This window comes from Staurois parvus, unplaced genomic scaffold, assembly GCF_062004578.1.
Source record: "Staurois parvus isolate SC_StPar_1 unplaced genomic scaffold, SC_StPar_1.0 ptg000639l, whole genome shotgun sequence".
NCBI classification, from domain to species: domain Eukaryota; kingdom Metazoa; phylum Chordata; class Amphibia; order Anura; family Ranidae; genus Staurois; species Staurois parvus.
This window is the reverse complement of record NW_028318435.1, coordinates 1,695,753-1,722,557: the sequence shown is the minus strand read 5'-3', so window position 1 is coordinate 1,722,557 and position 26,805 is coordinate 1,695,753. Positions and strand designations below refer to the sequence as shown.

General features: G+C 40.1%; 1 protein-coding gene across 5 annotated transcripts in view; it reads right to left on the bottom strand.

Moving 5' to 3' along the window:
* The window catches only part of INPP4B (inositol polyphosphate-4-phosphatase type II B), an 823,047-nt gene that overhangs the window by 56,083 nt on the left and 740,159 nt on the right, over window positions 1-26,805 (bottom strand). For all 5 annotated transcript variants that reach the window (XM_089693869.1, XM_089693867.1, XM_089693868.1 and 2 more), the window contains 4 exons: window positions 22,940-23,078; window positions 10,160-10,332; window positions 7,074-7,197; window positions 256-373 (listed from right to left, as the gene is read on the bottom strand). In XM_089693869.1, the coding sequence (XP_089549995.1) occupies window positions 256-373; window positions 7,074-7,197; window positions 10,160-10,332; window positions 22,940-23,078 (554 nt within the window). The remainder of the gene's footprint in view (window positions 1-255; window positions 374-7,073; window positions 7,198-10,159; window positions 10,333-22,939; window positions 23,079-26,805) is intronic.

Below are 26,805 nucleotides of genomic sequence, written 5' to 3'. Positions count from 1 at the left end.
TCTGAACTTTATTCATAAATGAAAATGTCAAGCCTTATAAATGGAATTAATTATCCTGACATGAGCTACAGACAAGATGCAAGGATAAAACTCATGATTTAATATTATGGAATTGATTGTGGCAATATCAGCATCACAAAGTATTATAACACTAATTAGTTGTGAAATCTAATACACTTTGAAAAATAAAATGTTTTCTTAATCAAATTTCTGAAGATGTGAGAAAGATATGTTTCTGGTACAGACAAAGCTTACCGTCTTCCAGTCACAATGGGCAGAAAGTCATCTGATTTGGCCTCTGTTATTTTAAATACTGTGTGCCTCAGATCTGAAATACTGACAGCCATGTCTTCCAGCATCCCAATTTCTTCACCTAGATGCAACATGGATATGAAACGTGTCATTCATGTGGAATGTCTGAAAGTAATATATGGTTTGTATTATTTTAAACATAACGCCCGGCAACAAGTAAACTTGGTACATACCCAATGTTATTCGGGATAGATCTCTGTGGAATGTAACCTAGTAGCTCCAAACTTTGCACCAGCATTTCTTTGGTCAACATGCCATGCTCTTTGGGATCAAAGAAAAATCCCTGTCTCTTATGTTTACATTTGACCTGGTAAAGTTTTCCTTTTTTTGTGTATCTCTAGACAAAACCTTATTTTCACTTTTGGAGAGAGAGTGGGGAATGGATAAATCTTCTGTCAAGTTTTTATTCCTCTATGTGTCCCTATTTTGGAGATTTACACCTCTATTTACAGGAGATCGTTGTCACTCAAACGTATAGTGACGGTAAATGCAATCTTTTGGCCCCATTCACACCTGAGCGGTTTGTAGTGTGAAGCTCAAAGCTCCAAAATGCTCAGGGAGGATATGACGAAGCTGCGTGACCTGCAGCGTAACGCATAGGGGAGGGGCTACGACATCACCCGACACCCGAGGACGGCAAGTATATACACCGAACGGCACACACGCTGGCTGTGAGAGATCGTGTATGCTATATTCAAAATGCTCGTTAATTTTAATCACATGTGAGTGCATATGGGCACAAATTAAAGGCTTGATCTATTTTAAGGATAAGGCACTATGTCTATGTCTTTTTTGTACTGAGGAATATTCTAAGGAGGAGAGTAAGCGAGAGATCCCTGCAGCAATAGTGATAGGAGAGGAGAGCCACGTTCCATCAACAATTGCGAGATACTCACCACTACTGCCATGATGCAATATATGATTCAAAGTTCCATTTGGTGAACAAAAGCTGGTTTAGCCTCCTAGTAGGCACTAAATGAGGTGAGCGCATATTGTGAACACAATAAGAAGTCACCGGGAATTACGTTTTTTCACCGTTGGATGGGTCATTTGTATTAATAGTGGATTCTTTTGATCACTTTGTTTGATTTATATCACATTGTCACAATGGACGTTATTCACTATTAATTTTATTTTTTATGAGTGTATGAACTTATTTTTTATTGTATGCTATATTAGGAGCGCGGCACTATTATTTAAATTGGTTTATATTTATACACACTGAGTATGTGTTTTGGTGCTGACGAACCTTGTTTAATATAGGTAGTGGCTCACAAGTTAATTAATTATTTTATCACATGTGCTACCTACTTCAAATACTCCAGCATATGCGTGACACTACAGTTGACGCAGAAAGGGGAAAGCATGAGCGAAAGAACACTTGACCCTACATTGTTTAGCTCAGCTCATATCCAGGGCCATTAAGGATCAAGACACTCCGTAAGTAACGTGTTCCCTGCTGAGTGCTCCTGCTCATCAGCAATTAGGAAATAAATGATATGTCCATTTATGCTTAGCATAGAATGGTGTCCTTGTTTAGACTACATTATAGGCACCCATATATGAGAGCATCATCATCTATACCCATGCTAAAAGAAAAAAAAATAAGCCTTCGGTTTTTAAATTGCCTATGAAAATCACACCCTCATAAAACTGCATCACACTCCTTCACTGTGGCCATTAATGTATAATTCTCTATCTTTTTTTTTTTTTTTTTACTTTACTGCGCTTTGCTTTACTAATTTCTAAATAACCACATATGTTCATATAACTTGAATTGCTTCTAAGCAGCTTTTTTTGTGAAATAAAATACCTATAAGTAAAGAGTTTTCCCCAGAATGGAGTGGGTTCAGGATATAATCTTCTGCTCATGGTGCTTCAGATGGCATTTAGAGTGATTTGTATATAACGCCAGCTATGAGATAAGGTCCAGCCGTGTGTTAATCATAGATGCTTGCATTCATCATTCATTTAATATGCTCTGCATGCAAAGAGGGGACGAGCAGAACACTGAGCTGGTTGGACACGTTTCAGCTGACTGATTTACAGCTCACTTCAGGCTGCCGAGGTTGATGACTGATTTTCATAGCTGCTGGTTGAGTGGGTAAATCACAGCTGCAATAGCTTTAAGCAGGTATAAGAATCTAGCAAATTATGCATCCTTGTTCTTTAAGTGGCTGTGCATGGCTTCTGAAGCAAGAGAGCCATAATAATTATTCCAGGAAAGAAATTACCCAGTATGTTGTGAGCAGTTAAGAGATTATCACTTACTGATTACCAAACCCAACAGGGAAGAATTGTCATTTTGCATGGTTAATTAATTTGGGCTCAGAGTCAAAAGCTATACATTTGTTCATAAACTAATGCAAATAACTTCTCTATTTAGAAGAAATATTGGTGTTAAAGACGTTCCGTAACAAAATGCCATTGTTTAAGTAGATCTTTTTGACTACAGCTCCGTAAGCATGGAAATGGCAACACATGTTGGCTTTCATTGGGCATAAATTCAAGTTTTAATTGACTCTTCACATGGGTGTAAGTCCAGGGTTTTAACTGACTCTTCAGATGCATTTTCACCCTCCCTATCGTAGTTCTGCTTCCAGACTTCTTAACTGGCAAAAAAAATAGCATACGCTATTTCCATGCCGTTTAATTCTAAAGCTGGCCATACATGACTGTTTGATTAATGTATTCAGGCAGTCTCAGCACCCATGGCTGCTTGAATACTCAAACAGTGACTGCATCTGATAGGAAGCAGTCACTGTTCAGGAAACAATTATCCACCAGGCTCAGTCGAGTCAGTCTGGTACTTGACTGAGCCTGGTGAAATCGGGCAAAATTCCAGCAGTCTATGGACAGTTTTAGTATTACCCCAACAAATACCTTCAGACACAATCAAATAATCCATTGCGAGAAGCTCAAGTCTAAGGTTAGTACAGACTATAGTGGGTAGTCAGATAATCACCTGAGGGCAATCAGCTAGCCAAGCACTCTCTAAACATACAAGATCTTTGCAGAAAAAAGGAAAAACAAAAAGGTTGGTGTTAGCTAATCAGTGGGGTAAAGCATTTAAACTTTCCTGATTGACTGGGATTGTCACTAGATACATTTGAAACTGGTCATAGGACCCAAACAAAGAGTTGTGGAAACAAATGTAGTAGGTAATAGACATATAGATCGTTTAATGATCGATTAAAGAAAAGAAGATAATAAATATACAGGCCTTAATAGCTGGGTTTTGAGAGAATGTCTAAATATTTTGACGATGGAGCTATATCTAAAAAAAGGGGAACGTAGAATTATAGAGAAAGGTTTCCTGACAAAATCTTGTAGTTTCTGGAAGACAAATTCATGAGTGAGGAACATGTAGTAGGTCTGGGTAGGAAGGTAAAGTAGAGAAGATAGTTTAGAGGGTATTATAACATGAGCTCATAAACAAAGATGACCATATGTTGTAATGTGTTTTCAAAGCAAAGTATACAGTAGTGGCTTGTAAGTGAAGGGATTGGCAAAGAGACGTAGCACAAGAGGAATGGGTAGCTGGGGAATTAATAAATCATACTATTCCGATAGAGGCTAGACCTGACAGTTATGTTGGAGAAGAAACTAATTGCAGGAAATCTCAGTGTAGTCAGGTGCTGAACTACAGCAATATGGAGAAGGTAACATTGCTTTTTCTTCTTTTCTCCCTCTACTGATGTTATACTGCACCATTCCTCCTCTGGCCAGTAGGGGGACAGCTAAAGCTATACATGCCAATAGACTTCTATGCAGAGCATTGAGACTCCTGGGAGTTGTAGTTTGAGATGGCAGCTGTATAATGGGATGAATAGACTCCTTACACTACAAATTCCAATAAGCTCTTCCTCTTCGTGCTGATGGAGTTAGAGAAAGAGCACCACTGTCTGAATATTCACTTTCCAGTGGGAGACCATACCAGTGGGGATCTGAGCCTGAGAGTGAGGACACCTGGGGGCAGCGTGGACACCTGGGGGCAGCGTAGCACCGCCCACATTACAGCACCTGCACCACTGCTGTAGGGATACTGGACAGACCAAGGGGGGCCCCTCTTCTACAGTGATGTGTCAACGCAGCATCCTGGGGGCTGGAGAATGGGATATTTTGCCCGTTGCTGATACTACTATCAGGGACTGAGCCACTGAGCACCGACTCTGTACTGCACCCATACTGCACTCTACACTGCTCTTATTCCAAACCTGGGCTGCATCTATACCTACCCTATACAGCATTATACAATATCTTTTCTGAACCACATCTACCTTGCACTTGTGCTGAGACTATACCATACCTATCCTTTACTTATATTGCATTCCCGTTAACTGGGACTGTCGTTAGGTTCACCAACATTCTTAAAGGGCCCCAACAACAGCTGGCACAAGAACATCTCAAATGACTGCCCATCCTGTAACAATTTGTCAGCAAATCCCCTTTGTTCCCCTGCTCCCCCTCTCCTCTACCATCCTTTTTATTGGAAATTGCATACCCAGTTAGTTTTAGACTGGCATTGCCACTATAAATACGTTATGACAGTGCACTTAGTAGATTAAACTTTACTACTGCTCACTTCTGCACTTGAGGTGGCCTTGCTACTGTTTATGCTTATCTGGACACCAAATGTCATCTTATGCCTAATCCTTACTGTTAATCACTTTTGTGTTATTACCATTGTTAATCCATTTTATGCTTGCCTAGTTACCAACCTCACTGGGTAACAATATATTAAGTTTGCCTTTACTACCTGGTTTGGTGCCTGTTTTCATTGATATAGCACTACTACTGGGTACTAATTAATACCTTCAGTGATTTCCTTTGATGTTTGTACACTCATCCTGGTGTGTTAGAGTGGCTGAGGATTTTGGAAAAGGTCGAGGCAAAGAACAGAGGACCCATCCTAATCAGTATTGGGAAATTAAGAGAATAATTATGTACTATCTACATAAAATAGCTTAATGTCATCCTACACAAATATATAAGTGGCCCACAGTAGATATAGCAACAAAATTAAAGAGCAAATTTAGGAAAGTACACAAGAACAAACTGATGTATAAATATAGGCTCCTGTTGCTTGGGTAAATAATTCACATTATGTACGTTTTAGTGACTTATTTATACTGTGTATATTTCCATGTACATGTATTTAATACAAAACCAGGCGCAGTTGCAGTGTTTTCATGTGGGGGTAATCAGGCTGTATTGTTTATATGGGAGAGGGGGGCTGCATTGTTTATAAGTGGAAGGGGACACTATTGTTTGTGTGAGGGTATGTATGTATGCCATTTAGAGGGCAGAGTTGTTTGTATGTGTGAGGAGGGAGCCTCCACTGTATGTATTTGTGAAGAAGGGGGGCTGCATTGTCTGCATGTTTGAGGAAGGGGGGCTGCATTGTAGGTATGAGAGGGGGGCAGGGGATTACATTGTATATATACTGGAGGTATCTGAGGAGGGGGTTGCAATGTATGTATGGAGGAGAGGCTGAATTGTATATGTGTGAAGGGTAGGGGGCTGCAAAGTATGCATGCGTGAGGGGGTGGGAACTGCATTGTATGTGAGTTCAAAAGGGGGAGACATTGTGTGTTGGGGGGGGGGAGATGCATAGCATGCATGTGTATGCGATGGAGGGGGTAGGCGAGTGTTTGGAGGGGGGCAGAGGTGAGTAGTAGTAGTGGAGGAGGGGTGTAGAGGTGAGCAATGGACAATGATTTTAGGAGGATTGCTTTTGGAGGGAGAATGTTTTTAGAAGGGATGGTTTCATTTTAGGAGGAGCTTTGCTAGAGGTAAAGAGGGTTGCTTTCTTTTTTGTTTTTTTTTTGGGGGGGGGGGATCCTGAAAGCCCTCACTGTGCTTTGCTGTTAACTGCTCTTGTCCTCTGCACTTTATAGTGGAAATGTAGCAAGTCAAGATTGTGCAGCACAAGGTACAGAATAGAGAGTGTAGCAGTCAGGATTATGTAATATACTGTGTAAATTAAACTCTCCTCACCCCCATAGTCCGTTATGTATGGTAATTTGCCTTCCTGCTGTATGCTACATACCTATGACCTCTGCACTTTGTATGCTGAACTGTATGTTACATGCTGCACTGAGGTAGAGAACACGTATAAGGAAAATCCCACATCATCACTTCTGGGTCCACATGAGACCTGACTGGTGAACGCAGTACTGTGCAGTGATCTTGAGATCAGCAGAATGGCAGCTAGGAGTTCAATCCCAGCTGCATGATATGATCAGGTGCACACATTAGGTGGAGGTGAGACCCAGTTTGGCATTTTCATCCTGGGTACTGGTTGGCCTTGGCCCGGTACTGTATGGAACCATTGTACAATGACAAGAATCACTATTATCTATTCATCTTCAGTAACTGCTGTGCTGAAAAGAGTGGAAACAGTTTCTGGAGTGAGAAAGAGTGTAGCTTGACCAAGATGTACAAGTGGAGGCAACAGAAGAGGTGTGCTGGATGCAATGAAAGAGAGGGATGATTCAAGTTCTAATAAAATTACATAATTAAATGCAGAGCTTGTAATTAAACCATTTGGCACTGTTGATAGCTACGAATATGGATGGCCATAAACTGCAGAAGGCAGTCAAACATGTCTGTATGATCTAGACATTGCACCGGTGGTTCCACCTACCCATAACTTCACATTTTATTTCACATGTCACACACTGCCAGTTTGTAACATTTTAATTATTTCAAGTCTAACCATATAATTGTTTGTAAATGTACATTTTGCCAATACTTACTATATGTGCTCAGAAGACCTTCATATTGCACTAGTAACCCCGCTGTGTGGAGCTGCTGTAGAAAGCCCTGATTGTGTAAACTTGAATGCAGCTTAACTATAAATCCACAGATCAATCCTGAAAGCTGAAACAAGACAAGAAAGAAAGAATGGAATCTTGAGTGAAGTTATACAATTTTTCAAAGAACTGTGCGTGCCATTTTAAATGCTCTATGGCTGCCTACAGACCAGCAAGTGCTCTTGCAAAGAGTGACAGGTGGTGAAAGATCTGCTCACCCTTGCAGACTGGTGGGAATGATACAGTTTGCTATAATGCAAGTAACTTTGAAGCTATTGGGCAGCGAAAAAAAATGTTTCCCTTTTTTAACGGAGATTAGGGGATAGTTCATTATTGGGCCTTAAAATAAAAATTCAGCATGTTGCAAAAGCTCTTCAAACTTCCAAAGATTACAACTTCAACAAGTTCGAGTCCTACACTGCCCGATTTTTTACTATAATCCTCAAATTGTTTGAAAGATGGGATAATGTATGGCCAATCTTAGAATATTATCTATAATGGCTAGTTCATACAACATGCTTCTAGTGCTTTTTTTCTGCATTCATAATGCATAGAAAGTAGGTTATATGGTATTCAGTTGCATAGTTCACAGGAGTGCTTGCAGTTCCAATGTGTTCCATTCCAAAAAAAAGTAGAATCACACTTTTTTCAAATATTGTGGACAAAACCTACAAGTTTCATTAAAAGGGATATGACCATAGGTAAACAGACTGACCCTGCACAACCTAAACTATCCAGTTCACTGATCTGACTCCTTAAAACTGAATAGGTTGTTAAGGGTTCCTGTCCTTTGCACATCAATATTACTCTTTTTGCCTAATAAATTACTTGTAAAACTGTTAGAGAGCTGGAAATGTATCTCTTGGTGAAGTGTTAAAACAACAACATTATACAGTAGTGTACCAGATGTTCTATTCATGTCACTGTGTGGTTTGCTTCAATATCTAAAACCTTCTGACTCCAACTATACCTTTCTGATACAAACAGTTTAGTTCTGTAAAGCCAATGATCCTGTACTGTTATGTACACATGTATATTACAAGATTATCGGTGATCTGACTGTGAGGTATGACAAAGATGCAGCTTGCAGTATCTGTAGTTAAAGAGGGGACACAAAACACATGTTGCTCACTTGCATTCTGCGTTTAATGTGTTAAACAGAAATGGATCACATTATACAGATATAGTAATTACTTTCTTTATAGTGGAAGCAGACAACATGGAAAAGTGCATCAATCTGTATTACATAATTACCATTACTAACATATAGGATACTAAACAGAGAAAGCGAGTGTCAGAACAAACATAAGAGTGAGCAAAGATAGCATAAACAAAGTGTGACTAGCCTGTTTTTAAAGAGGAGACAGAAAACACATGCTGTTCACTTGCATTCTGAGTTTATTGTAAGCTTGTTGGTTGTTAGTCTCCTGAAGTAACACTACAAATCATTAGCGCTCCCTCTAGCTGCAGTCTAGTAAAAGTATTACTGGGAGGTTTATTTACTTGCTACATGTACACTATGTGGCCTTCAGATTAGCACAACAGTGCATACAGAGCTTCATGGAATGGGTTTCCACAGCAGAGCAGCTGCATCCATGCCTTACATCACCAAGTGCATTTCAAAGCGTTGGATGCAGTGGTTTAAATCACGCCACCACTGGACTCTACTGCAGTGGAGATGTGTTCTTTGGAGTGACAAAGCACACTTCTCTGTCTGGCAATTCGATGGACGTGTCTGGGCTTGGCGGTTGCCAGGAGAATGGTACTTGCCTGACTGCATTGTGCCAAGTATAAAATTTGTTGGAGGGGGATTATGGTGTGGGGTTGTCTTTCAGGGGTTGTGCTTAGCCCCTTAGATCCAAAGAAAGGAACTTTTAAGGCATCAGCATACCAAGACATTTTGGACAATTTCATGCTCACAACTTTGTGGGAACAGTTTGGTGATAGCCCCTTCCTGTTCCAACATGACTGCGCATCAGTGCCCATAGCAAGGTCCATAAAGACATGGATGAGTGAGTTTGGGGTGGAGGAAATTGACTGTCCTGCACAGAGTCCTGACAACAACATGATAGAACACCTTTGGGATGGATTCAAAGGGAGACTGCAGGCCAGGCCTTCTCGTCTGACATCAGTGCCTGACTTCACAAATGCGTTTCTGGAAGAATGGTCAAACATTACCATAGACACACTCCTAAACTTTGTGGACGTCCTTCCAAGAAGAGTTCCAGCTGTTATAGCTGCAAAGGGTGAGCCAACTCAATATTGAATCCTATGGACTAGGACTGGGATGCCATTAAAGTTCATGTGCATGTAAACGCAAGAGTCCCAAAACTTTTCGCAAGTAAGTGTGCATGCTGTGAATTCCTTTCTTCTCCTTATATTAAACTAACAACATTCATATTTACATGAAATCATCATATACACAATGATCAGTTAAAATTCAGATCACAATGTAGCTCCTGTCCAGTGCCAGTCTAATACTAATCTGTCCCCAATCAGTTAGGTGATCACTGTACACTCGCCAATGAATCCACCAGATTGAACTGACAGTGCAGAGTGAGTCCATAAGCCAAGCCCAGGAAACTTTTGTGGGAGTCTGCAATATCTCACTGGACAGTTGAGTATAGCGCTGGTAGAGGGGTTGGAGTCAGGAAAAACTACAAAAGAATTGTAAGTGCACTAAATGAGACTCACATTGCATAGTTACATCTGAGTATTCTATTAGACAAAGGTAGCATGCAATCAGCTAGTGTATTTTGTGTTGTCCCTTTGGCTTACCCTTAGTGCTCTAGTAACACTTTCCACATACAGTAAATATAGTTTCAAAAGCATCAACCTAAAACTAAACTAAAACTAAGCCAAACCATTATAGTTTCTCATTGACTTGCTGGCTGTCAGTGAGGAATCTTTGATGTATATTTCTTAGTTTGTATTATTTTGTCTTCTGTCTCAATTGTTTGATTGCCCCTTCCAGTACCTTATGAGTAGGTGTGTATGTGCACTGCCAAGTGTCTCTCGTGTAAACTTACGGCTTGGCTGAAAACCACGTCTCTTCTGAATGTGAGGCGCAGGCACTGGGGCAAAGCACACGCCAGCTCTTGCAGCACAACAAAAGTCATTGAAGTCTTCGCCTTCTCCACAACTTCTGCTACACAGTCTTTTAGTGTAATTATTAGAGGGTAGAGCTGTTCATACCAGTCTTCTGCATGATAGGAAAAAAAAAAGAGTGATCAAAGTAAACAGAGAGAGAACACCATGAAAGGACTGCCTGCTGCCATGCTGAGAAAACACTGAATACATAAAAAATATTATGCAAACTCGCCCTCATAAGATAGACATCACATTCGCTGAATTTGTTAGAGGCTGCCATTAGCTGGTGCCTGCCAGTCACTCTCACCACTGAATATCGACAGGCTTATAAAATGCCAGCTGTTCACAAAGTTTCTTTCCCAGTTAGAAAGCAGATGTGAGCTGTGGACCGAGAGAGGATCATACCATCACAATTACAATAATTACTGTTCATATTAGTGAGCCGTGGCACATATGCTGGCAGCACAGACCTGCTTGATAACTGCTATACAATCTCTATCCAAAGAGAAACAATTCTGTAACAATTTTTTTTCTTCAAGCTGCCTCCTAACTTAATAGTCCACAGAGACTCATGAATCAATATGTCTGCAAACTTCAAAACCAGTAAATCATTCACATGAAATCCGTGTGTTCGGCTAAGGTAAAATTATTTTTGGTACTGCACATGGTGCAGGTAACCTTTTCTTCCCATGGGAGGAAATTAGGTTGCCCCTCCTTCAAAGTCCATACCCTTTCAAGTGTGCATAAAGTGAACTGATGCTTTTTTGTTCTAGGGTCTCCTTTTATTGTAGAACCCTGGCAGGGATAGGAAGAGAGGGATCACAGCCTCCCCATCTGTACTCAGAATAAGGGTGATCCAGATTTAGCTCCTGAGGTCATTGACGCCTAGATGCCCAGACCAAATATAGCAGTCTCAGTATGCTTTGTTACCTTGACAATAACTGGACTAATTTTCTGACCTATATAATATTCATATTTAAAGATATAAAAGGAAAAGGCACAATGCTCCAATATCTAAAACATAGATTAACATGCTCTAAACACAGGGTAGATGTCTGACAATGTTCATTTACAGGTTACGGTAGAGAAGGGGTTAAGGAGATAATTCTTAGGATTTAGGCCTACCTTACACATGGGGTTGGGGAAAGGGCAGTAAAAACAATGCACCCCCCCCCCCAAACCGTATGGGGGTATAGACATGAAGTATCCCCTCCATCTTGTTCAGTGGGCAGTACAGCCTGCCCAACGCAACCCATTCAATTAAACAAGTCAAATACACACAAAAATTATCCCTTCCATTGCATTCAGCAGATAGTACAGCCTGCTAACCATGTCCCATTTAATTAAATGGGGCCACACCACAACCAATGCACATGTTGCAGACATTTAAGACTGAAACTAGAACTATAGGCAACGCTTTTTCACGCCACGTAATGGCAAGGAATAAATTCTGTAATAAATCTCAGTTCAAAGCTGAACTCTGGGCAACTATAAAGAAAACACCAATCAATACAGTTATGTGTGCATTAATAAGCAATTAAGTGTATATTTAATGCAACTAGCGAAAGTCCTGGATTTGTCTTGATATCAGCTTTGTGTATTGCTGGCTCACAGACTGGAGGGGGGCCAACACAAGAAGCCAACCAGCTTGTGCTGTACTGTATTTTCAAGCACTGGGAAAGAAAATGCTGACAGCAGGAGAGAGCAGAGAAGGAAGAAGTATGAGAATCAGTCAACTGCTGCTCTTTTTCTGTCCAATCAGCAGCTTGGGATCAAAGAGGAGACCAGGTTGTGTTGCAAAACTGCAGTGCCTAAAAGCCAGGACAACAACCTGGCTGTGTTGGGTTGCAGGGCTTTATAATCTCAGGCCTGGCTGTAAAAATGCAAATCCTTTGACACGTGTTTTCTGAAATTCAGCTTTAATTTGTACTTCTTTCTTCACTAAAAAATGTAATTTGTTACTGCCCAAAGTAAATTAGGGAGAACAATCCAGCTTACAATAACTTTGCATATGACATATTCCTCAAAAGCTTCCATTAATTGCCGCTTATTGCAATCTTCTGAAAAAAGAAATGTAATTATTTTATATTTTAATGTGTTTATTAAAGTGCCACTATTCACAGAGAGCAAATGATATGCACATTAGAGGAGAATGTATGTTATCAAAACTGTTCATTCTACATAAAATGCCCAAAGAGATGGCTTTGAACAAAAATACAAGTGAGAAAACCAATATCATTTTTGTAAAAGAAATTGTAATTGGGACATTATCTGCTGCTTTTTCCTTCACTGGGGAAACATTTAAGGTTTTGCACAAAGGCAATACAAAGTGCAGCAATTATGTGCACAGCGAGACAGTGACCATCAGAATAAATTGCAAGTTATCTGACTATATTACATTAGAACTTGGTTATCAGGAGGGAAGAAAGGGAATTCAAAAATTAAAAGGAAAGGGCGAAGAAATGGAAAGGAGAAGGAAGAGAAATGGAAAGTAAAAGGAAAGGAAAAGATAGAATGAAAGAAAAGGAATTAAGTCAAATGAAAAGACAAGGAAAGGAAAAAAAAGAGGAGAGGAGAGAAAAAGAAAAGGAAAGGAAAAGAAAAGGGGAAACAGGGAATGAAAAAAGGAAATAGGAAAAAGGTGAAAAGGTAAGGGAAGAGGAAAGGAAAAGAAAAAGGGAAAGGGAATAAGGAGATGAAAGAAAATGGGATGAAAAAAGGAAATGCCAGGAAAGAGGAGAGGAAAGGAAATGGAAAAGGAAAAGTCAGGAGAAAGAAAAAAGCAGGCAAAGGATAAAAGAGGCGCGCAGAGGAAAGGAAAAGAAAGAAAAATTAAAGGCAAATTAAAAGGAAAGGGAAAAAGACTATGAAAGGAAAGGGATAAAAAAAGGAAAAAGGAAAAAGAAAAAAAAAAAGGAAAAAAGAAAAAAGGAAAGAAGAAAAGAAATGTACACTTCTTCCAAAGGATTTACTGCTATAAACCTGAACCTAGATCACATGGACACAGGATACCAATGTTTACTGTAAAAAGCATATTGTTTTTGGTTAGCAGTAATAATAAATTAACACATATTGGTAAAAATATATACATCAAGCTGATTTGTTTCTCAAAACGACTTTAGTTCCCCTTTAAGTAAGCTTGCATATTACATAAAATGCCAATAGGTGGCAGTAAATTACTATTTGTGCTGCAAATCTAGCTTGTTCTGCTAAAGTCCCTTATCAATCCTTATTTGTTGTTTTTTGTGCATTTGGATTCATTGCAGTGAAGACATTGATAAAAGGATTATGAGATTGAAAGCTGTGAATCCCATACTCCCCACTGATGTAACATGTATGGATCTCCCTGAAATAATTTGCTTTATACATACCACTCTGTGAATGAGGAATGTAGATACGTAGAGTAAGTGATACAAATTTAAGAAACCCTTTGCTGGGATTAAGTCATTACTTTTTCCTTCATAGCTGATTAAACATACTATAGTAATTATTTAGATAGACATCTTGCAAGAGAAATTCTACATCTATTGTTCCCTTTGGCTCACACCACTTGCTGCTGGACAGAGAATGAGCAAGGGTGGATTTACCATCTAACCAGCTCACTGGTGTGGCTCTGTATAGAGGAACTGGGAGACTATCAACCTCTTTTTTGGCCCTCATACTCGGACTATCTGGAACCAATGTAGACATAAGTTGTCCCTTACCTCTCTTGCTCCTATTTACCAATACGCTGTTCAATCTTGCCATTCTGAAGAGCCTGTCCATCCTCCATATGATACCATGGGCGCAGGCTAAAGTCTTTCAACTCAGGCATACAATTCATCCCATAACTCACAGACGGTTGACTTTAAAGATTTGAGAATCAGAAAAGACCTGCCTAAAAACCTGTTTTATTTTTATACACTAATTAAATATTACTTTTCCACTGAATGCCCATCTCTTACATTAGAAAATCCCAAAGATTATGTGCCCAGAGTTCTTCCGAACCGGAAATGATCATGACACTAGACTGTATAAACTACTCCACAAATGCAACTAACATAACAATGTTTAATCCACCTCCAAAGACTTCACTCTGCTGTAAATAAGGAAATATAGCGCCATCAATTTATGCAGAGCTTTGCAAATATATTGTACATTCACAACATTACTTCCTTCAGGAAGCTAAGGTCCTTAACTCACATTCATACATATACTAGGGCTAATTTAGACAGGATGATTCTACCAGCATGTCTTTGGAGTGTGGGAGGAAACCGGAGCACCCGGAGAAAACCCACGCAGGCACAGGGAGAACATGCAAACTATGAACAGGTAGTGCTGTGGTTGGGATCTGAATCGATGACTGTAGTGCTACTAGGCAGAAGTACTAAGCACTTAGCTACCGTGCTGCCTTGTTTTTGTACAGGACTCCTATAATTCCTCAGTATCCAAGATGTAATGGAGGTGTGGACAATAAGTGGGCACTCTCATTCATATATTCTGGCTATGCCCTCTGATTCAGTCCTTCTGGGTAAAAGTATTACAGTTGCAAGAAAAAGTATGTGAACCCCTTGGGATTTCGTGGAGTTTTGCATGAATTGGGCATAAAATGTGCTCTGAACGTCATCTAAGTCACAACAATAGAAGAACACAGTCTGCTGAACATAATACTACACAAACATTAGATGTTGCCATGGTTTAATTGCACATAACATGTAAACATTCACAGTGCAGGGAGGAAAAAGTATGTGAACCTTTGGACCTAATAACTGGTTGACCCTCCTTTGGCAGCAATAACCTCAACCAAACGTTTCCTGTAGTTGCAGATCAGACCTGCACAATGATCTTGAGTAATTTTGGACCACTCCTCTTCACAAAACTGTTTCAATGTAGCAATATTCTTGGGATGTCTGGTGTGAATCGCTCTCTTAAGGTCATGCCACAGCATTTCAATCGGGTTGAGGTCAGGACTCTGACTGGGCCACTCCAGAAGGTGTATTCTGTGCTGTTGCAGCCATTGTTTTGTTGAATTACTTGTATGCTTTGGGTCATTGTTCTGTTGCATCATCCATCCTCTGTGGAGCTTCAGTTGGCGGACAGATGGTCGTACGTTTTCCTGCAAAATGTCTTGATAAACTCTGGAATTCATTTTCCCATCAATGACAACAATCCGTCCAGGCCCTGAGGCAGCAAAGCAGCCCCAAACCATGATGCTCCCTCCGCCATGTTTTACAGTGGGGATGAGGTTTTGATGTTGGTGTGCTGTGCCTTTTTTTCTCCACACATAGTGTTGTGTGTTCTTCCCAAACAACTCAATCTTGGTTTCATCTGTCCACAGTATATTTTGCCAGTAGTGCTGTGGAACATCCAGGTGCTCTTTTGCAAACTTCAAACGTGCTGCAATATTCTTTTTGGAAAGCAATGGCTTCCTCCGTGGTGTCCTCCCATGTACTCCATTCTTGTTTAATGTTTTCCTTATTGTAGATGTGTCAACAAAAATGTTAGCATGTGCCAGAGATTTCTGTAGGTCTTTAGCTGACACTCTGGGATTCTTCTTTACCTCATGCAGCATTCTGCTCTGTGCTATTGCAGTCATTTTTACAGGACGACCACGCCTAGGGAGAGTAGCAACAGTGCTAAACTTTCTCCATTTGTAGACAGTCTGTCTTACCATGGACACATGAACATCAAGGCTTTTGGAGATACTTTTGTAACCCTTTCCAGCTTCATGCAAGTCAACAATTCTTGATCGTAGTTCTTCTGAGAGCTATTTTCTGCGAGGCATGGTTCACATCAGACAGTGCTTCTTGAAACCAGTAAATCCAAAACAGGTGTGTGTTTTTTAAGGGCAGGACAGCTGTCAGCAACACATCCAATATCATCACACTGATTGGAGTCAAGTTTGGCTCACTCCTGGCTCCAATTAACTCTGGGAGAAGTCATTAAGCTAGGGCCTCACATACTTTTTCCTCCCTGCACTGTGAATGTTTACATGTTATGTGCGATTAAACCATGGCAACATCTAATGTTTGTGTAGTATTATGTTCAGCAGACTGTGTTCTTCTATTGCTGTGACTTAGGTGACGTTCAGAGCACATTTTATGCCCAATTCATGCAAAACTCCACGTAATCCCAAGGGGTTCACATACTTTTTCTTGCAACTGTAAATACAGCAGATAACATAAGCATTGAACACGTCACCATTTTTCTCAGTAAATATATTTCCAAAGGTGTTATTGACATGAAATGTTCACCACATGTCAGTAACAACCCATGCAATCCATGCATATAAAGAAACCAAAACAAATAAGTTCAGAAATTAAGTTATGTGTAATAAAATGGAATCACACAGGGAAATTGGATTGAACCCGCTAAATTAATACTTTGTACAAAATCCTTTGTATCGTAGGATCAATCACCCTATGGCCTCCCCACTCCTCTCCACTAATTATTTTGATCATTTACATTTAAATGTATAACCTATAAATGGAAATGTGAATGGGTGAGAAGAGATAAGAAAACAACGACACAAAAGGATTCCTGAAATGTATGAAAGCCAGAACTCTTAGTACAGACACAAGCATCGGACAAAGTATTAATATCCCTCCTTTTCCAAGTGACGCCTGCCTTCAGCAAATAAAGTGAGTGCAAGTTTCTTCAGTGTGTACCCAGAAAACAATATAAACTCTTCGGAAGTCCTAAACCTTCCTTACTTAAAAAGTTTTTTTTTTACACGTCTGTTCCCACATATTTTCTCTTACTTTGTGTACCAGGTGGTATTTGTGTAGCACCCTCCTAGGTAAGTGCTAGGTTTAGCTGATGCTCTGATGGCATGCTGGGTGCATATTTGGTAAAAACACTGAGCTTTGGGTCTTTCCTGTATAGGGTTGTTCCAGCGTGGAGAGAGCATGCTGCCCTCCAAGGCAATGCTGCTGGATCTACTGCCAAAGGGCTCAGGTGGGGAACCCGAGGACCTGAATGCTGAGACCCGGGTTCTGCTAAAGCTGACTGAGGTGCCATTCAATGAAGCTCTGGTCTGGTATCACAAAGGAAGGCAGCTATTCTTGGGCCTTGTGAGCACAGACACCCTTAAAAGATCTTAAAGACTTTGTGCTACTTTAAACCCCTCTGGTGTTAGGGAGTCAGCTGCAGGTCTAGCTAAATGGGACAGTAGAAGCTAAATTCTACTGTTTGCCTTGAGCATGGACTTCGTCACAGCTTATCTAAAAGAATGCCTAAAGTACTCAACCGTACATAGTTTCTGCTTTTGAATTATCCCACCTAATTTCATCATCCCTATCCAAGATCTCCAAAAGTAAAGACAACAAAAACAACAGCCATAGACTGGCCATTGAAGAAATGTGTGAGTGAGCCTATGTGCCTGGCTGCCACACAAAGATTTTAGGGAAGACCTAGACAGTATTCCTGCGGCTCCTATGGGAGTAATGCTACACTTGTCTTCAGTAGAAGAAAGTGTGAATATGCCTAACTGGTACACAGAAAGCAATACAAACCTACCAGAGGCTCACGCTTTCCCACTCTTAAAAATAAATGTAAAAGAGCTTCTGTTGCTTAAATAAAATTGCAAATAAATGATGTACAAAGAACAAAGTAAATAGTTATATCATTCTCTTTGCCAGTACCACTGAATGTTGGTCTGATAAAGCGATATTGGCAAGCAACATCTCTTCAGAAACTTGAACCTTGCTGAACTCTGTGGTTTCTCCTGCCATTCATCCCAAGAAGCCATCGTTGTCTCCTATAAGTACCGTATGCGGGTATCAGTAGGAGAACCACTGAGTGCAGCGAGGTATCCAGAGATTGACACTACTTTCTGACGAGACCATGCAGAACGATTCTTCTTCATCACAACAGTGTTTGGCAGTGTGGGCAATGTAAATGGAATTTACCTTCTTCTTGGCAGGTACATATTTCACAAGCAATTTTATTTAAGCAACACTTTACTTGCACTGTATAGTGTTATATGCAATTAAAAAAAAACAGTCAATAAATAAGCTGTGATCCAACACTGATAACTGTAAATGTTTCTGCAGGATGGGCAAAATGCGATTTTATGGATGGTAAAAACAGGAGCATATCTCTGTTCCAGGGGTGGAAAGCACCAATGGTTGTCTCATATTTACAAATCAATGAGATTCAGGGAGTTGATTTACTAAAACCGGAGAGTGCAAAGTCTGGTGCAGCTCTACATAGAAACCAAAAATCTTAAAAACGTGAATGGGATCCACTGCAGGAAAAATGCTAATAGAGTATACAGCCGACTCACCCAATTAGGGGTGGTGTCCTCAGGACCAAAAACACAAACTAAAGGTATCAATATGTGAACTAAAAGCCCACATTAGGAAGTCCCAGCAGAGAACCTATCTGCGGTTTGAAAAATTGACATTTTATTGAGAGCATCAAAAATTCAATAATGCCTAATATCCCTCCACCTTACACAATTAATTGTGTAGGGATATTAACCATTATTGAATTTTTGATGCTCTCAATAAAATTCTGTATAGAAACCAATCAGCTTGCAGGTTTTTTTTGTCAAGCTTAATTGAAAAAGCTGAATTTAGAAACTGATTGAATACCATGCACAGCTGCACCAGATTTTGCACTCTCACGTTTTAGTACATCACCACCACTGACAGGATCTACTACATAAAACTGTTGTTTCTGTGGCAGACATTTTTTACTCTCTTCTTAGCCCTGGTTCACACTGATGTGAATTGTCATGCAATCACATGACAAACCGCATGCAACAATCGGCAATGGAATCATTCTAATCGTAGTTCCTGCACTACTTTTGCCAATTTGGGGTTCAACTTGCATAGATACCCAAAGTCGAGCTTCCATCCGACTTTGAAATCATGCGACTTTAAGTGAAATCGCACAATTTCAAAGTCAGATCCTGTGTGAACCAGGGCTTAGAGCGCATTATAAACAGGAATGCTCAGACAGTGGTGGTTACAGTGGCAGAGGCTCATAATGACGAGCCACTGTGTTCACTTCTAATGCAATTTAATGTCACTCCACCCAAAGCTACCATTTCAGTGTAAGTAGTTGCTGAGGGTTTAACAATATTCTCCTGAGGGTTGTCTAGAGGTAGTATACCACCACCCACTACAGCTCTGCTATAATTCCTTTTGTTGACGATTTTTATATATATATATATATATATATATATATATATATATACACACACACAGTATATATCACAGTATATATATATACACACACACACTGATAGTGAGTAGCCTAAGACAGCTGCAGTAACGGGGTTCATGACTGCTAGGGGCCACTATACAGTGTCTTGAAAAAGTATTCATACCCCTTGAAATTTTCCACATTTTGTCATGTTACAACCAAAAACGTAAATGTATTTTATTGGAATTTTATGTGATAGACCAACACAAGGTGGCACATAATAGTGAAGTGGAAGGAAAATGAGAAATGGTTTCAACATTTTTTACAAATAAATATCTGAAAAGTGTGGCATGCATTTGTAATCAGCCCCCTTTACTCTGATACCTCTAACTAAAATCTAGTGGAGCCAATTGCCTTCAGAAGTCACCTAATTAGTAAATAGAGTCCACCTGTGTGTAATTTAATCTCAGTATAAGTACAGCTGTTCTTTGAAGCCCTCAGAGGTTTGTTAGAGACCATCAGTGAACAAACAACATCATGGCCAAGGAACATACCAGACTGGTCAGGGATAAAGTTCTGGATAAGTTTAAAGCAGGGTTAGGTTATAAAAAAATATCCCAAGCTTTGAACATCTCACAGACCACTGTTCAATCCATCATCCGAAAATTGAAAGAGTATGCAACAACTGCAAACCTACCAAGACATGGCCATCCACCTAAACTGACAAGCCGGGGAAGGACAGCATTAATTTGAGAAGCAGCTAAGAGGCCCATGGTAATTCTGGAGCAGCTGCAGAGATCCGCAGCTTAGGGGGGAGAATCTGTCCACAGGATAACTATTAGCCGTGCACTTCACAAATCTGGCCTTTATGGAAGAGTGGCAAGAAGAAAGCCATTGTTGAAAGAAAGCCATAAGAAGTCCCGTTTGCAGTTTGCACGAAGCCATGCTGGGGACACAGCAAATATGTGTTAGAAGGTGCTCTGGTCAGATGAGACCAAAATTTAACTTTCTGGCCTAAAAGCAAAACGCTATGTGTGGCGGAAAACTAACACTGCACATCACCCTGAACACACCATTCCCACCGTGAAATACAGTGGTGACAGCAAAATGTTGTGGGGATGCTTTCCTCAGCAGGGACAGGGAAGCTGTTCAGAGTTGATGGGAAGATGGATGGAGCCAAATACAGGGCAATCTTAGAAGAAAACCTGTTAGAGTCTGCAAAAGACTTGAGACTGGGGTGGAGGTTCACCTTCCAGCAGTACAACAACCCTAAACATACAGCCAGAGCTACAATGGAATGGTTTAGATCAAAGCATATCCCTGTGTTAGAATGACCCAGTCACAGTCCAGACCTAATTCCAAATGAGAATCGGTGGCAAGACTTGAAAATTGCTGTTCACAGACGCTCTCCATCCAATATGACAGAGCTTGAGCTATTTTGCAAAGAAGAATGGGCAAAAATGTCACTCTCTAGATGTGCAAAGCTGGTAGAGACATACCTAAAAAGACTTGCAGCTGTAATTGCAGCAAAAGGTGGTTCTACAAAGTTTTGATTTGGGGGGCTGAATACAAATGCACACCACAATTTTCACATATTTGTAAAACATGTTGAAAACCATTTATCATTTTCCTTCCACTTCACAATTATGTGCCACTTTGTGTTGGTCTATCAAATAAAATCCCAATCAAATACATTTATGTTTTTGGTTGTAACATGACAAAATGTGGAACATATCAAGGGGTATGAATACTTTTTCAAGGCACTAAGCGTGGTTAGGGCATAGGCAACCACACCTAACTGGGCAGCACAGTGGCTAAATGGTTAGCACTTTCGCCTGGCAGTACTAGGGTTGTTGGTTCAAATCCCAGCCACAGCACCTCCTGCCTGGAGTTTGCATGTTCTCCCTGTGCCTGCGTGGGTTCCCTCCGGGTACTCTGGTTTCCTCCCACATTTTAAAGACATGCTGGTAGGTTAATTGGCTCCTGTCTAAATTGGCCCTAGTATATGTATGTATGAATGTAAGTTAGGTATGTTAGATTGTACGCCCCTTGAAGGTTAGGGACTGATGTGAATGTACAATGTATATATATATATATAAAGCGCTGCATACATTGACGGCGCTATGTAAGTACCTGAAATAAATAAAATATTTGGGTGTACTGGTGCTTTAAACATATTTGGGTGTACTGGTGCTTTAAACCTTGGATAAAAAAATATTTAAAGTAAATTCAAAGCAACATTTTGGTGGGAATTGCTACTTAAATTAACATGTGTTCACTCAATATGTTTTAAACATACAGTATAAGCTGATCATACACTCACCGGCCACTTTATTAGGTACACCTTGCTAGTACCGGGTTGGACCCCCTTTTGTCTTAATTCTTCATGGCATAGATTCAACAAGGTGTTAGAAACATTCCTCAGAGATTTTGGTCCATATTGACATGAGTTACTGTTGCCTTTGTCTTATCTCAAACTAGTCTGCACATTCTCCTTTGACCTCTGACATCAACAAGGCATTTTTATCCACACAACTGCTGGATATTTTCTCTTTTTCAGACCATTCTCTGTGAACCCTAGAGGTGGCTGTGCATGAAAATCCCAGTAGATCAGCAGATTTTGAATACTCAGACCAGCCCGTCTATCACCAACAACCATACCCATTTCAAAGTCACTTATAACCCCTTTCTTCCCCAATCTGATGCTCGGTTTCAACTTCAGCAAGCCGTCTTTACCACGTCTGTATGCCTAAATGCATTGAGTTGCTGCCATGTGATTGACTGATTAGCAATTTGAGTTACCAAGCAATTGAACAGGTGTACCTAATAAAGTGGCCGTTGAGTGTATATAAAAGAGTTAGCCCACCTTAATGACTTTTGCCTAAAACATCCCCATTTATTACAGCATCTTCACTACATTATATGTAGTGCTCAGTTTAGAAAAACAGTGCTTACATTTTAAGTTGCTAATTCCATTGCCCTCCCCTCTCTGTCCTGCAAGGTGAAGGACGTACCAAGTATTGAACGCGTGGTCCTGGAAACTTATGAACTAGCACTCAACTTCATTTCATACCAATACATGTACTCTTTAGCAGCTCAGCATTCTGTGAGAGTGAAAGAGAACCGACTGCATATGCACAGGTAGGGAACAAAGCGGAATACTCATTTTTATGTTTCCGAGACCAGGCTATCTAAAGGATAGAGAGAGGGCAATGGAATAAGCAGCTTAAAAAGTAAATTTTCTTTAACAAAATGGAGCACTGCACATTAATGTACTGAGGTCGCTGTAATATATAGGGATGTTTTTGGCAAATGTCATTAAAGGTGAACAAATCTTTTAAACTATGACTAAGATTAATAGGAAAGATTTCTGCTTCCATCTCTAAATCATCTGAGCATTGCTAGTCTTTGTGAAATACAAGGAGATACAATGAGATACATCATTTTCCATCAGAGACCTGTCTTCTTGAATGCTGCCTATAGCATGAGTATCTCTAGGAAAAAACTATTGTATTCAACCCCACCTTCTCCTTGTAAGTAGACACATTCCATTCACTGTAGGCTGTGATGTTATTAGGATATCTTACCATTTATGTGTGATGTGATGAGATCTTCATCTGAAGAAACCACTTTGTCTTCTTTTGTGCTGTCTTCTTTTTCAAGTAGCCTGTCTGTCATGGCAATAATGCAGTTAAGGCTCTTTCCTACATTGGCCCACACCCTATCCTGAAAAGAACATAAGCATCACAACACACACACTGGCACAATACCTACAGGATGAACAGGAGAGAGAAACACAATGCACACCATCAGATTGACGTCTTTCAAAGTTATTTTTAAATGTAATAATGAAGAATGTCAAGAGAGAAAATGAAACTTGCGACAGCTATTAATACGTAACAAAACTAGTACTATCATTTAAAAAAAAGCCTATTCAAACAAGAAAACAACACACTCTGAAGTGAAGAGCTTTTAAAATGACTAATTGTTTATGAATTAATTTTATTGCAATGGGAGATCAGCTAAAATACTCTCTGCTACCAGATTCTCCCACAAACTGGGTGTCCTTGTGCACCTTTCCACTACATCGTGACGACTGACAGCACAGCTCAGCTGTAGAGCAGAGCCAACGTCTATTGCAACTACAGAGTTCAAGTCTTAGTTACTGATGCAGATCAGCTCATGTAACAACATGCTCAAAGTGTTAGCCCTGGTTCACACTGATGCGATTTTGAATGCATTCCAGAACACATGGAATCACATGACAAGTGAAAGAACATACATTTCTATGGAGGTCGATCATATATATGTATAGTGAGAATTTGTTGCAATTTGAGCCCAGATTCACACTGCTGCGAATCACACCACATTCCTGTGCAAATCACAAGCGATCACATGTGTGATTTGAGACATTTATTTTGTATGGCTCAAATCACACCACATCTGCACTAAAACTGTGCAGGACCCCTTTTTTTTTTGTTGCGCTGGAATCAGATCACATGGTTGTTAACACCCATGCAATTTGATTCAGGTAATTGCACTTCCTTTTTGCAAGCTCTTTTGGGGTGTCATTTTCTTTAACATTGGCACCCGCGGCAGATCGTATAAATGATGTGCGATTTTAATGCGATGCGGGAAATGCACAGGATTCGCTGTATTTCGCACATCGTATATATATGGACCAAGGCTTCAAAAGGGCCCTGTGTGAGTTCAGTGCGGTAGCTCCATAGACTTGAATGGAAACTGCATGCTGTGGACTCTAGGAGATTCCAGTACCAACTCACACTGGAGTTGCTCCTTGAAATGCAAACTGGAGTTGCTCCTTGAATGCAAACTGGATTTATCTCGCACTGCAATTTTAATGTTTGGTGAATGCCACATTTGCTGCTTTAAAAGTAGACCCCTTAATTTTAGACCCCTTCAAGCCTCGGTGGACAGCAGGTGGATGGATGGATGAGATGTATCCTTAAAACAGCTCTGCAGGAGAGGTGAAAGCTGGACTCAGAATTCAGATTAAGTCCAGATGACAGGCTGTGTCTTTCTCCAGCAGCAAATATAGCCACACTGGAACACAAGCCAGCGCTAGGACTGGAATCAGAAATTACATCTTGAGAGCTCTCATGGTTTGACAAAGGAGCGATTGTGGGCTCTGAAACATATTACCACCCATCATGCTTTGATGTCAATACGTCCAGAAGTCACCACTGTTGATTCCAGTTGTAGAGCTGGCTTGTGTTCCAGTGCAGCTATATTTGCTGTTGGAGGAAGACACAGCCTGTCATATGAACTTAAAGCGGAGCTCCAGTGCCCATAACAATTTTTTTAAAAAGCTCTCCCGTTATTATTTAATCTTTCCCATTAATAATTGAATAAAGGTATATGTGATATCCTGCTCTTTAGTTGATAAAAAGTAATATTTTACCTCGATCTAGGAAACAGGCAGGCACCATGAAGAATGTGGGCATCTGAAGCCCGCAGGTCTAAATTTCTAGGATTAGGTACTGCTGGCTATCCCAGCATGCACCTCCCGATCTTGCACCTGCGCAGTAATGACACTGTGTGGCGCACTTCATTCCTAACTAGGATTCGCAAGGACTCCTGAGATAGAAGACCCGATAGACCAGGTGACCTTGCGAATTGCCTTATTACGTCATCGCCTGGGTGGCAGAGACCAAAAGCGCCGCCTTTACCCACTATTTAAAGGTATTTACAAACTTTTAAAATATATACATATATATCCAAATGTACAACAAAAGGACATTGCTAATAGGGGACAAAAAAAAAATTGGTGGAACCACGCTTTAATCTGCATTCTGACACAGTCCAGGTTCAATCCACCTATACTGCAGAGCTGTTTTAAGGATACATCTCATCCATTCATCCAGCCTCTGTCCACCGAAGCTTGCCAGTGAATAAGGACTGATGATATGCCCATTTACGCTCATCCCTGTGAGTGTGTTTTAACCCTTCCCTTTACTTGTTGTTAATTAAATTGATACATTTAGATGGCGGCGCCTTCTGTTTGTTTATTGTTTTAGTGGCTGTGAAGGACTGATCACCCACAGGAAAAAAAGTTTAAATTTGATTCCAAGTATTTGCCAGTTAAAAAGTAAGTCTGATTCCCCAAGTAGAGTTGTACAGGTCTGAAAACTATATATGGTTGTAAACTCTTTTTAAATGTCATTTTTTCTAAACCTAAAATGCTAGGTGAGAAAGAAGCTGTATTGAGTAGTATGCCTACCACATTAGCAGTCCACAAGGGAGTTATGGGCTTTTGAAAGCAAGACAGACCAAGATCTGGATTTGCTCCTCTAATCACATCCTAGTTTCATCACTACTAGTCTGGGCAGACAGACGACAATACAGACCAATTGCTTTCCTAAAATGTTACTTCAAAATACCAAGTTGCTTTAAAACTGTCCATTTATGATACTATAATAGTGTTAGAAAAATGTTAGAGAATACATTTACAGAGACTACATTTACAGGAACAATAATAGAAAAACGGTACATGTTACGTTATGGGTAAGCCAATAATTAAATGTGTACCGGCCATATTTTAAAAACGGCAATTGTAAGCATTTCATATAGAATTAAAGACTCATTAGAATTCCTCTTCCCAGAATCCAGCTTAGGTGCTTTGGTTTTACGCTAGGTTCAGGACTGTAAATAACTCGGAAACACAAGTTAAAGATGGCAGCTCATTAGAGTCTGGAGAAGAATTGATTTCTAGGTTATTTGTAGTGTATAATTTAGAGCTTTGGTTGCCTGTGCTAGCCATTGGGGATCTGGAACAGGCAAGGTTTAGGGCTATCGCTGCTTAATGAAGCACAAGTGGGTCAGTCACATTGACTGAACTGGTTTGCTGAACAATAAAATAGAAAAGCGGGAACAGCTAAGAACAAACTGTAACAGAAGAATACAAGTGGCAGAAAACAATATAAGATGGCATTATTTTTTTATTTTTTGGGAAGGTCAGGTGCTGTTTCAGCTGAACTTCTACTGGAATTTATTTAATAAGTGATGTTCTATTGCAAAAACACTTCCTATCTTACATTAAAAAGGGACTTAAAAACACTTGAGCATTTGGAAGTAGACAGACTGTCGTTGAAATGTTGGACCAAGGTATGGCTGTTGATTTATCTGAACCACACTTTAGTGCAGCAGTTGAAACAGTTCCACACAAACAGCTTGTAAGTTCTACACACTATGATTTACAGGAAAACCTCATACCTATACACTCATACATAAAATACTCATACATAAAATAATCTGGTATAAAATTCAAGGCCTCATAAAAGTGGTACTATCCTAAAGGTGAGACAGGCATCTACTTCTGCATGGTGGAATCTACTTCTACATTGTGCCACCTTACAAAACATGCATACACCACAACAGGTCAATACAGGGGAGTGCATGTGTATCTGCGCACTGTTCTTCATTCAAGAGGTGC